We start from the raw sequence: 13689 nt of genomic DNA, 5'->3' as shown, positions 1-13689 counted from the left end.
CAAAAGTAGAGTTGTTGGAATTTAACAGGCTGGAAGCGGTTACAAATTCATTTCTAAAGAGTTTGGACTCAAGCAATCCAGTCAGACAGATTACGGTAGTTCCGATTCATCAAGACCATCAATTTGCTCACCTTTAAGAGAGCCTTTCTAGAATCAAAAGCCTTTTTAGAGGCTCCTGATTCATGAAGAGGCACACCACTCTTAGTAAATCAGGAAAGTCTGACGAGTGGCATATGCCTTGACACAAATCTCACTCCAGTCCCTGACTTCAGTAATATTTCTGACATAAAGAACGTTACAAAATGTCATGAATTAGAAGAGCTGTGGCTTCACGCCCCCACCCACTTTGGTGGGGCTGGGAGAAACTGGTGTGAAAACACCAAAAGTTGCACAATTCTGAGCTGCACAAAAATTTGTCAAGTTTCAATGCAATTTAAGGCAGCTTTGGGCCATTGTATATAAATTGAGGGAATTGAGAACCATTATTACCATCCCAAGGAGTGGTTAACCACCAAGGATAACTATAGAGTAACTAGACTGTGGCCCGATTCTAACGCATCGGGTATTCTAGAATATGCATGTCCCCGTAGTATATGGACAATGATGATTCCAGAATTTGCGGCAGACTGTGCCCGTCGCTGATTGGTCGAGGCAACCTTTATGACATCATCGTCGCCATGGCAACCATTATGACATCTACGTCGATACTGTGCCCGTCGCTGATTGGTCGAGGCCTTGCGGCCTCGACCAATCTGAGACACGGGATTTCCATTATGACATCATCGTCGCCATGCTGTGCCCATCTCTGATTGGTCGAGGCCTGGCGGCCTCAGCCAATCAGAGACGCGGGATTTCCAGGACAGACAGACAGACAGACAGAAAGACAGACAGACAGACAGACAGAAAGACAGACAGACAGACAGACGGAAAAACCCTTAGACAATTATATATATAGATGTGTATCGTAATCCACTAAGTCACAAAGGAATCCGAGGTCATCTCTAAACAACTATCTTCTCTAATGTTAGCTAATGTTAATGTTCACGAGTCCACCATCAGGAGACACAATGATATGAATGTAGCACACACTCACTCACGGGTAACGGAAAAAGGGCAAACCTACTACAGGGAGACGCAGCAACCACATCCAACTGGTCCCTGAACAGACTAGCCACACAACTCAATAACACCACCTTGGACCTGGCTCCCTAATAGGCCATCAAGGGTTTCTCGTACCCTCTGAGGAGGGGAGGCTGCAACACACTGCCAACAAGAGGAGAGGGAAGTGTGCAGGAAGATACAATAGTATAACCTCCGAGAAAACCTAAACAGGTGAAAGGAAGAGGAACTGGGAAGGAAAACAAACAGACTCACTGCAAGGTTTTTAGCTGAAGGGCTGGAGCTCATAAACCCAAGTATACTAGAAGTATATCCAGCAATGAAGTGCAGTAAAGGGTGAATATACAGTATAAAACCCAACCCAGAATGTTATAGCGCAGATCAAAATGGGAAAATGAGAAACACCTAGAGAGGAGCAAACCAAGAAGGAGGAACAAAGACAATTGGAACCATCAGCATTTGGACAGGGAAAAAAAGACAATAGCTCAGTAGACAGGGGAACCAACCACGTAGCAAAAGGTCAACAGATCAAATCCCTAAGGCTACTTTCACACTGGCGTCGTACTCAGCCCGTCGCAGTGCGTCGGACCGACGTACCAACGCTAGCAGTGAATGCGCCGCGCAACGGGGGCAGCGGATGCTGTTTTTCCATGCATCCACTGCCCCATTGTGAGGTGCGGGGAGGTGGGGGCGGAGTTCCAGCCGCGCATGCGCAGTCGGAAGTGGCGGACCGTTGGCACAAAAAAACGTTACATGTAACATTTTTTGCTGCCGGCGGTCCGCCAAAACACGACGCAACCGTCGCACAATGGTTGCAACTTGTGTGCATATGTCGCAATGCGTCGCCAATGTAAATCTATGGGGAAAAAACGCATCCTGCAGACAACTTTGCAGGATGCGTGTTTTCGCCAAAACGACGCATTGCGACATATGCAAAAAAACGCTAGTGTGAAAGTAGCCTAAGCCAAGCCGTGATACTAAGAACAACGATGGTTTGAATGGCAGGAATTTAAGGAGAAAACCACTCCCCAAAAGGACCTTTGCTGCACGTCTGCTGTTTGCTAAAGTTCACCTGGACAAACCAGAAGGCTATTGGAACAATAGTTTGTTGTCACGTACTTTTGCCACTCACAAACAAGTCATATTGGATTATTTTCCTCCTTTAAAAAATGTCAAAGTCTAATATTTTGACTTATTTGTTTAATTTGGTTTTCTTTATCTACTTTTAGGACTTGTATGAAAACTTGATGCTGTTTTAAGTCAAATATATGAAGAAACATGGCAAATTCTCAAGGGTTCACAAACTTTCAATCAGCACTGTAACCGAGCTGTAATAAGCCATAGTTGTCCATGTGATTAAAGATTTTTACACAACCAAGCAGGTTATCTTTTATCAATTAGATGGTGAATAACTTGTTGGTCCTATCGTTTAGTTCTCTAGAGATCCCAAGATCGGGGCTCAGGAATCTAAAAAAAGGGGCTATCCAGCTCCAAATTGAATATAGCAAAGGTGCACATGCTCGGCCTCCATTCCATGCTTTGTCAATAGAAATGCTGGAGAAAGCCAAGCAAACATTCCGCTTTTTAGTGGCTGGACTCCCAGTGATTAGCAATTTATTCTCTATACCCTGATTATTTGCAGATAAAACTGGGCAGGGATTAAATTAAATTTAAAATATCAGTGATAAAAGTTTTCCAAGACTGTAATATTAATGGCCTATTCTTAGAACAGGCCATCATTATTGAATTGATGGAAGATCTGACTACCTGTACCCCCACCAATCAGCTCAATGAAGGAGCCATGACACTCTCCTTTATTATTTGGCCATACAGCGCCATACACACAGTTGTGGTTGAACCTGAGACCCTAATGATGAGTCCACTGTCAGTCAGGTTACAACCACTGCTCTCTATGCACAGAGCGGTGAATGAAAGACTGAAAGAGCGAATCTGTTGGGGGGGAATAAAGTTCATTTCCTCCCACCAGCGGGGCTTCCGTGCGGCGGTCGCAGGGCTTTAGATTGCTATTAACCTGCAGAATAACCCCATCTGCAGGTTAATGGCATTATTTTACATGACGCTGATGAAGCTGCCAGACAGCAGTGATACGCGTTTGGGGGTGCACACCCTATGATACTATATTGCCCAGTATACGTGACTCCACTTTTTAGGATGTTATTCATTTATGGTAGGTTCTACTGTTCATTTTTGTGTGCTTTAAAGTGATCCTGTTGGCAGGATTTTACTAAGTAAACTACAGGCATTGTCAGGCTGGCACTGTTACACTGATTAAACTGATACCTTGGTTGAAGAAATCCGTCTTGTGGTTGTTGTTTAATCTGTGCATGCAGTTTTGAGTTAATGAGATGCTTGTGCTTCGGGGTGGGCATGTGGGGGGTCTTTTTGGGGTGCTCTGACGCCGGCACCATTTTATTGGAGCAAAATTTAAATTAGTTAAATACTGTATATACTCGTGTATAAGCCGAGTTTTTCAGCACTTTTTTTTGTGCTGAAAACGCTCCCCTCGGCTTATACACGAGTCATTGTCCCAGAAAGATGGCGGGGGAGGGGCGGAGCAGCAGGTCACAGAGTCAGGAGCCGGCGGCTGCGGCTAAAGCCTGTGCCCGCTGCTAAAGATAAATGAATATTCACTTCACTGGCAGTGAATATTCATTTCTCTTATAGCGCGCACAGTTACAGCCACAGATGCCGGCCTCCAGCACATATCCTACTTACCTTCCCTGCACACCCTTGCTGCATCTCGTTCCGGTGCCAGCAGCCTCTCTCCACTCCCATAGATGTGGAGTGAATATTCATTACGTTAATGAGCCGGGACACGTGATCATTTGGTCAGAAGAGCTGCTGGCACGTAAAGAGATGCAGCGAGGGTGCGCAGGGAAGGTAAGTAGGATGAGTTTTTTTTATAGGAACCATGCATACAAGGACAGGGATGGGGAGCCATGCATACAAGGATGAGGATAAGCCATGCATACAGGGACAGGGAGCCATGCATACAGGGATGTGACCCCATGCAAACAAAGACAGGGATGGGGAGCCATGCACACAAGGACAGGTGATAAGGAGCCATGCATACAAGGATGAGGATAAGCCATGCATACAGGGACATGACCCCATGCAAACAAGGACAGGGATGGGGAGCCATGCACACAAGACAAGAATGGGGAGCCATGCATACAATGATAGGTGATAAGGAGCCATGCATACAAGGATGAGGATAAGCCATGCATACAAGTACAGGGAGTCATGCATACAGGGACGTGACCCCATGCAAACAAGGACAGGGATGGGGAGCCATGCACACAAGGACAGGAATGGGGAGCCATGCATACAAGGACAGGGATGGGGAGCCATGTATAGAAGGATAGGGATGAGGGGACAATGTATACCTGGCTTATACTTAAGTCAATAAGTTCTCCCAGTTTTTTGTGGCAAAATTAGGTGCCTCGGCTTATGCTTGGGTCGACTTATAAACGGCAGTATAATCTACTAGTTAAAGGGGTTGTCCACTACTAGGACAATCACTTCTCAGTCAAAATGTTTGACCCAATAAAAAAAAAAAGCTTATACTCACCTCATGTGCCGGCGCCGTTACTGCAGTGTTGGCCATGCGGGGTTCGCGGACTCTCATGCAGTTCCATGACACGTGGTGCCCGGGGCCCAATCAGCGCTGGCATCACTGTCCCCAACCTTCTGTCGAATTGAACATGAAGAGGAAGCCAGGGCTGCAGCTTTTCTCTGATTTCCTCTTCATGTTCAATTCCTATGAAGGTGGATACAATGATGCCAGCGCTGATTTGGCGCTGGGCACCATGTGCCATGCAAACTCACAAAAGCCCTGGGAATGTGAGTGCCGACACCGCTGGTACGGCACTGGCATGGGAGGTGAGTATATGCTTTTTTATTTTTTCTGAGCCAAACATTCAGATCAAGAAGGGGTTGTCCCTGTAGTGGACAACCCCTTTAAGTTCCACATTACAGTTTTCCTGGATAATTAATTAGCCAACCTGCATTATATTACATTGTCTTATGTTTGTCGCCCATCCCATGCTGCATCAGTCCATGCTATAATACTGTTGCTCAGTACACAATATTTCCAAGTGCTTTTTAGAAGACATTAGAGCATTGTCTTATGTTTGTCGCCCATCCCATGCTGCATCAGTCCATGCTATAATACTGTTGCTCAGTACACAATATTTCCAAGTGCTTTTTAGAAGACATTAGAGCATTGTCTTATGTTTGTCGCCCATCCCATGCTGCATCAGTCCATGCTATAATACTGTTGCTCAGTACACAATATTTCCAAGTGCTTTTTAGAAGACATTAGAGCATTGGGAAATAAGAGCTCATGCAGAAGTCCGTGGATCTTTATCCAATCTCGGAACCCAATGCACGGACTAGTTGCAGGTTTCCCGATCCCAGCGTGACAGCCTCATAGAAATACATGATGGTGCAGCTAGTCCATGCATTAGCGTTCTGTAATAATTGTCATACTTGTCGACCATTGTGTTGGCACAGTCAGTGCTTTGGTATAATGTGCCATTATTAGAGTATGCGCAAACGTCTTCTTTTTCAGGTGGACTACACAAAAAGGCCCCATAAAATGAACATAGTGCACAGCAATGTCAAAACTACATTGCTGTGCACGTTTTGTCTTATGTCATTTCTTTTAACAACTTCATGATTTGGAAACACTGAAGTGGTTAAAGGAAGTGATATGCTTATTCATTAGCTGGCTAGAAAGCTGCCCCCTGCTGTCTATACTTCACAATATATAGAGAAAGACTCCAGTAGCAGATCCATCACTGGTACAACGGCAAGGCCACCAAAGAAGCATCTCAGGAAAATGAGCGCCGGCGTCTAAATGATGCCATGTGCACATACCCAAATCCTGATCAAAATATCAAAACTTTTCAAAAACTTGGAAGTTTCCACTTAGTGGCTATGTGCACACATATATTTTTTTTCTAGGAGTTCTTGGAGTAGAAACTAAAAGGAAACTTAGTGGAAACGCTCCAAATCCTCCTCAATAATACGAAACTCCTCAAAAACGTGGAAGTTCTGCTCAGTTTCTGCACTGAAAACTCAGCAAAATGTTCAAACTTAGCTTGTTTCAGATGTGTTTCGAGTAGAAACTCTCCAAACGCCTCCTCAAAAACTTCTTCAAAGCATTTAAAAAAAAAAAAGACAATGTGTGCCACTTCTTTGAAGCATTCCTTGAAGGAAACCTCTCTAAACTACGCACTGCCCAATCAAAAGGCTGCAAATAACCCTTTAGGAAAAAATGTCTTCAAAAACTCTTGAAAACTACTTTAGGAAGCTCTTCAGAAGAAACAATGCTTCCAAAACCTCCCCAAAAAAGTTTCCTCAAGTGGTTTCAGCGTGAAAATTTGTGGTTTCTGAATTTCTAAGAAAAAACCTCAGTGTGAACGGAGCCTATAGCATGATTGAGTGATTTCTTGGTGTTTGGTGACCTCAGCAATTAATTTCTCATTCTACAGTACAGTATACTGAGGGTGTTGCCTTTTTAATCTCGAATTTTACAGTGATCTAGTACAAGTGCCAAATATAGTTGCAATCTGCAAGGATAAGCTCATTCTCATGGAAGGCAGCCACAGCACAGGGGTCGTCCAACGTAGACAATCTCTTTAAGTGGACAGTGCTCCCATTAATTTGGGAATACTAATTAGTTCAGGAATGCACAGGATTTAGAAAGAATCTATTACTAGGGCTTTGTGTTGTCTTGAATATACAAGGCAGTCCATACAGAATAGCGGAAGGAAGCCCTGTATTTAGTATCAGGATGTATATAAAGACAATATATCTACATTCTGAGATTTGTACAGGATGTGCGTCTAGTAACATAAGTACAGGCAAAACCAATCATTTTTCTTTGTGTCCTAATTCCTCAGTGGTGATAAACTTCAGTGGTGCTCAGTATATGAGCTGTTTACAGCCTGCCAAGTATGTGTGAGTGCATGTGCAGTTCTGTCTGTGTCTGCACTTCGCTTTGTTTGGGTGTGTGATGTGGCTCGGGGTATCTGTAGCTCTAGCTGTGTTTATTTGGTGTTTGGATTTCTGTGATGTGAAATTATGTGCGTTTTTATCGCTGAAGGTTTTTTTTATGTGTATAGGAGTGTGTATGTTGTGTGTGTTTGTGTGTGCGCCTGTGGTATGTGTGTTTGCCTGTACATTTCTGCATGTATCTGTGGGTCTATGCATGTCTTTGTGTGTGTGGGTGTACGTATCTTCAGTTCTGGTTGTTTCTGTGTGTGGTGTGTGTGTATCTGTGTAATGTGTGTGTGGGTGAGTGTGTGTATCTGTGTAATGTGTATGTGTCTGTGTATATCTGCAATTCTGCAGTTTTCTGTGTGTGTGTCTGTGTTGTGTGTGTATAACTGCAGATCTGTGTGACTGTTTGGTATGTGTTTATTTTCAGTTTTACTTGTGTGGTTGTCTGTGTGGTGCATGTGTGTTGTATGTGTGTCTTGCTGTGTATGTCTGCATTTGTGGTGTGTGTCTGTACATCTGCACTTTTATCTGTGTTTATGTGGGGTCTATATCTGCAGTGTTCTCTGTGTGGAGCGGCTTTGTGTGTCTGTATTTGTGAAGTTCAGTCCGTTTCTATCTGTGCGTGGCTGTGTGTGTCTGTGTGGTGCGGCTTTGTGTGTCTGTATTTGTGCAGTTCAGTCCGTTTCTATCTGTGCGTGACTGTGTGTGTCTGTGTGGTGCGGCTTTGTGTGTCTGTATTTGTGCAGTTCAGTCCGTTTTGTGTAGTTTAGTCTCTTTCTATCTGTGTTATGTGTGTATCTGACTGTGTGTGTCTGTGTGTGGTGCTGCTTTGTGTGTCTGTATTTGTGCAGTTCAGTCCATTTCTATCTGTGCGTGACTGTGTGTGTCTGTGAGGTGTGCATATGTGTGTCTGTATTTGTGCATTTCAGTCTGTTTCTATCTGTGTGTATCTGACTGTGTGTCTGTGTAGTGTGCATAAGTGTGTCTGTATTTGTGCATTTCAGTCTGTTTCTATCTGTGCGTGACTGTGAGTCTGTGTGGTGTGCATATGTGTGTCTGTATTTGTGCATTTCAGTCTGTTTCTATCTGTGTGCATCTGACTGTGTGTCTGTGTAGTGTGCATAAGTGTGTCTGTATTTGTGCAGTTCAGTCCATTTCTATCTGTGCATGACTGTGTGTGTCTGTGTGGTGTGCATATGTGTGTCTGTATTTGTGCATTTCAGTCTGTTTCTATCTGTGTGTATCTGACTGTGTGTGTCTGTGTGGTGTGCATAAGTGTGTCTGTAATTGTGCATTTCAGTCTGTTTCTATCTGTGTGTATCTGACTGTGTGGTGGGGCTTTGTGTGTCTGTATTTGTGCAGTTCAGTCTGCTATCTGTGTTATGTGTGTATCTGACTGTGTGTGTCTGTGTGTGGTGCTGCTTTGTGTGTCTGTATGTCTGTATTTGTGTAATTTAGTCTCTATCTGTGTTATGTGTGTAACTGACTTTGTGTGTGTGTGTGTGTGTATTTGTGTAATTTAGTCTCTATCAGTGTTATGTGTGTGTCTGACTGTGTCTGTGTGTGGTGCTGCTTTGTGTGTCTGTATTTGTGTAATTTAGTCTCTATCTGTGTTATGTGTGTATTTGACTGTGTCTGTGTGTGAGTGATGTGGCATTGTGTGTATTTGTGTAGTTTAGTCTCTTTCTATGTGTGTTATGTGTGTATCTGACTGTGTCTGTGTGTGATGTGACTTTGCCTGTCTGTATTTGTGTAATTTAGTCTCTATCTGTGTTATGTGTGTATGTTAATGTGTGTGTCTGTGTGTGATGTGGCTATATGTGTCCGTATTTGTGGAATTTAGTCTCTATCTGTGTATCTGTGTCTGTGTGATGTGGCTTTGCGTGTCTGTATTTGTGTAGTTTAGTCTCTGTGTAATGTGTGAATCTGTGTGTGTCTGTGTATGGTGCGGCTTTGCGTGTCTGTATTTGTGTAGTTTAGTCTCTGTGTTATGTGTGTATCTGTGTGTGTCTGTGTATGGTGCGGCTTTGCGTGTCTGTATTTGTGTAGTTTAGTCTCTGTGTTATGTGTGTATCTGTGTGTGTCTGTGTATGGTGCGGCTTTGCGTGTCTGTATTTGTGTAGTTTAGTCTCTGTGTTATGTGTGTATCTGTGTGTGTCTGTGTATGGTGCGGCTTTGCGTGTCTGTATTTGTGTAGGTTAGTCTCTGTGTTATGTGTGTGTCTGTGTGTATGGTGCGGCTTTGCGTGTCTGTATTTGTGTAGTTTAGTCTCTGTGTTATGTGTGTGTCTGTGTGTTAGCGGTTTCTGAAGTTGTCTGTAAACACACATACACCGCAGCTCAGTCGCTGACGCAGCATCAGGTCACTGCTACAGAAACCTAACAAAGAGAGTTTTATGCAGTCTTTCCTGAGACCACCTCAGCATGGATCCTCCAGCCAGCCTCACTACAAAGCACACTGTCACCAAATGGTCAGCCGTGTGCAATGTGAACACGTCAATGGGCCACAACAAGTAACCATGTGCACAGAGCAGTCATGTAACACCTGAGGCCCTTTATGGCAAGTCTTATCAAGCGATGTGTCCGTCTGTCAAATGTTCTGCACAAAATCTAGGTCCCAGCTCATGTGCTTCTTATGCCCAGTCTGAATTATACCCAGGGAGGGCCGCAGTATTGATAGACCATGGGCCTGACCAGTAGAAGGAAAGCCACTGAAAGTGCTTCACATAATGGAACCTCCAGAGACCTTCACCGGTTATTCCATTATTCTTAAGTACACAGAAAGCAAAGCTTCTTGAAATATTCAACATAAACCTGAATGTCAATGTAGGCTGAGGTTCAGGGGGGGCAAATACTTTTGTTCTCAGCCAAACATAAATCCCATTGATAAAGGGATTGTACACATCTTACTACATATTACATGTTAGTTCAAGGTATCACTGAGAGCCCTCAAATATAGGGGTGTGCGAACTGGTGGGGCATTTGCCCCCAGTGTGGCATGCCAACATCTTGGACAGCAACGCCCCTGAACAATAAGTTTGATGGCAGTAATGGCACATGACATTCAGGATTTTCCATAAAGTGAATAGACAAGTCAAAAAACTCAGGACATTTAAGAATGTAGACCAGTGAAGTAAGCGGATAGAGAAGTGAGGGTCTACAAGGTCCTGGCGCAGATTTGGGGGCCTTAGTCCATGGCGTGGCTCTTAACCTTGTATGCACTCTGCTCCACTCTCTTAAGACAAAACTTAGCCCATTTCTTGCAAACTGTGCCTTTGTTGCGTCCTACATGCCTGCCTTCCCCTCAAATTCCCCTTCTAGACACTCACTTGTCAAGAATGAAGTACAGATCAAATGCCCCATCACAGGACCGCTGTTCTTCAGTCTCTTGAGCCTGGCACCACAGGGGGAGTAGGGCAACAAGGGCTAGTAGGATCCCACTCTTCATGGCCCAGTGTTTCCCTGCGTCTCCTCACCCAGGACTGAGGGAGAAAGGAGGAGGCGAGGGGGCAGCAGCCAGGGGTGGGAGAAAGGGATGGAGGAGGAAGAGGATGTTAGGGAGGAGGAGAGGAATGTCTGTCTATGCTGCCGAAACCCCAGGGGGAGAGGATATTAACCCATTCAGTACATAGGCAGGCATATGATGGTTTTGAAACTAAAGATATTTGCATGTGGAAAGAAACTTTATGGCAGGCGTAGGACTTTGCACTAAAAAGGACCCACAGGGCACAATGCAATAATATCGCATTCATGCATTTACAAAAAATGCTCAGATATAGCAGAGCTTAGTGTGTCATCAAACTATTAGTCTTCACAGAACACCGGTATCTGAGGTTAGATAATTCAGTAGACAAACACTGCGTAATACAGGCACTTTATATTAGTACTACTACGGTATGTATTGAGGTACTATATAATAGGCATCTTATGGTCTCTATCTATCTATCTATCTATCTATCTATCTATCTATCTATGTATATAAAATATAGACAGAGGGTTTTTAGTTTTGAGAACACCCCTGTTCTTCAGCTGCAGTTCTGTTTTAACCACAAAGCTGTGCCTTACTCACCCTTACTGGGTCCAGTGCTTATACTTCATTGCCACTTCCAGTGTCAGTTATAGCTTACAGCGCTAACATCACATTACTTTAACAATGCTGCGGGCAATCAATGGCTCATGCCGTCTACTCGGGCAGAGCTGCTGAGCTCACTGATTGGCCGCAGCGCCATTGACTTTATGTCAGCTCTCTAAGCAATAACAGACCCCGGGAGTTGCATCGTAAACTCATCGGTGGACTCAGAGACGTGAAGAAAACATAGCTTGTATGTTGTTTTAAACAAACCGCGCCTGGGGAGTGAACGTCTCAGAAAACAGACAATCCCTCTAACTTGAAATTCAATGGCTTGTGCTGGGATGAGATTTAGTTTCATTCTTACTAATTTTCCCTACATAGTGTAGCTAAAAAATATTAACAGAGAATGCTCGTACAATACCGATATCCACTGTCCAAGCAAAGCTCCCATTTAGTGCCTAAAAATAGTGCCATACAACGCCTGAAATAATACCGCCATACCGGGCCCATACTGCCATACATAAAGCAGGTTACGGCCTTGAGCAGTTTTCCAACCTCTAAAACTGACCTCGCATGACTTGTCTTCTTGTAAAATATCCACATTATGGCCACATAGGAAAATCTGTGATAGGACATTTTGCTACATTTGCCGAATTTGGCTCTGGTGCACATGTAGCAGCGGCTGGCAATCTTTGGTTTTGGAGGCAGAGATGAAAAACTGAAGGGTATGAGGATATAAGAGGGCTGAGGTCAGTGCTTAGAGAGCAAAGAAAGAGACCAGATTTCTTCTGAGCGAGGAGCAGAGGAGTGCAGCCTAGTGGTTCACCACCGATGGTCGCGAGACTCGTTTTGGAGGCATTAATGTGATTAGTCTTTTTGAAAATACTTTTGTTCCCCAACGTTCGCAGATTTTGGCAAAGCAAATTCTGTGCATGGAGTGGGCAAATGGCAACTAAACAGTTGCTGAGGCTTCTTAGATTTAATCCAAGATGTAGCCGAAAGCCACCGAGTGGGATGACAAAATCTCTACCAAAATCCCTTGTGCCCAGGAGACATGTGTCACGCGACAGCAATTCCTAGATAGTCAGACAAGAAAAACATCTGTGCAGCTTCTCTGCAACTACAGTTGGCGACTATCCTAGAGCTCTGATTTTGCTGTAAATAAATTGCACGGGAGTCACATGTCTCCTGCATTGAAGCCTATGGTAAGTGTGCCACATGTGACTTGTGACCAGCCATAGAAAACATTTGGAAACATTCACAACTTTGTGTATGTTGCAGGTCACAACGCGGCACTGTGTCACCATATTAAATGTTGCAATGTGTCAATGGGAATTTGTCATATCCAGAAATGGATCTAAGGGTAATCTGCAAGTAAATAGAGTTTAAACCCTGTGTAACCGGCTTACTGGAGCAGCGGCTATAGGAAGAAAGTGAAGTTCTATTCTCCCTGCGGCCACCCATATCCAGTCATCAGGGTGGTGCAGGGAGTGGTTACAGTCAACACTCACTACATAGTGAGCGCGGGTATAATCAATCTGGCACTTTGACTGGCAGTGTGCTCTGCAAACTCACTATCACAGGCTGCAGGGCTGGCTGGCAGTCAATCACTGTGCCGGGGAGGGATTACAGAGACTCACTGTGTAGTGAGCAGTGACTGTATCCGCTCCATGCACCGCTCCAATGACTGGAAGTGAGCTGCTGCAGGGAGAGTAAAACTTCATTTTTTTCCCTGTAGGCGCTGCTCCAGTAAGCCAGCTCGATAGGAATGAAATGCTATTTACCTGCTATTATGCCTATATCTGCGGGAAATTAGAATTTCTAGACATGACAGATTCTCTTCAATAGCTAAGCCATAAAGGGATACTTTTAGCTTAACTCTCTCCAGTATCTACAGAGGTTAAATAGGATTCATCGTAGGTTGGCTACTGACTTTTGCTTAAAATGAATTGACCTAAAAAGGCAAATATGAGCCTAGAGAGTCAGACTTCCTACAACAGCAAAGCCTACCTTGCTTCACACGGCTGCACCAGCCACTTGTATACGATGCCCTGTCGTCTCCAAACTTGTCTGCAACTGCTAAGTCACTAATGACAATAAACCTGGCAACTGACCATGCGTTCTTTGTAGCATCCATTTACACTAAGGAGCATCCGTTATTCTCATAGTCCAAGACCAAAGTTCTCAGTGTGACACTTAAGCAGGTCATACTCAAAAGGTAGCTGTCAGCCAAACGTTCTTGAGCAGACAGCTATCTCTACTGATTCTTGAAAACAAAATGATCAAGAGCTTGAATTCCAAGTTCTCACCATGAATCGGTGGACTTTCATCTAATATGTATAGGCAGGGGCTTATGATCATAGTCACAAAGAAAGATCGCAAATGTGACCAGGCCCATGCAGGTGGCGGCCAGTGCAGGTGAGCGGGCTGCCGACACCACCAGAAACTTCAACTGGATGTGCGTCCTTA

The 13689-nt window shown here is 44.2% G+C and overlaps 1 protein-coding gene across 1 annotated transcript in view; it reads right to left on the bottom strand.

Annotated features, from left to right (window-relative positions):
* The window catches only part of ANTXRL (ANTXR like), a 110587-nt gene extending 99929 nt beyond the window's left edge, over positions 1-10658 (bottom strand). The window contains exon 1 of the mRNA XM_077251164.1: positions 10478-10658. Within this exon, the coding sequence (XP_077107279.1) occupies positions 10478-10596 (119 nt within the window). The 5' untranslated portion in view covers positions 10597-10658. The remainder of the gene's footprint in view (positions 1-10477) is intronic.
* Positions 10659-13689: the final 3031 nt, after the last annotated feature.

The sequence above is a fragment of the Ranitomeya variabilis genome, chromosome 4 (genome assembly GCF_051348905.1).
Source record: "Ranitomeya variabilis isolate aRanVar5 chromosome 4, aRanVar5.hap1, whole genome shotgun sequence".
Lineage (NCBI taxonomy): Eukaryota > Metazoa > Chordata > Amphibia > Anura > Dendrobatidae > Ranitomeya > Ranitomeya variabilis.
This window is presented reverse-complemented; position numbering and strand designations above follow the sequence as displayed.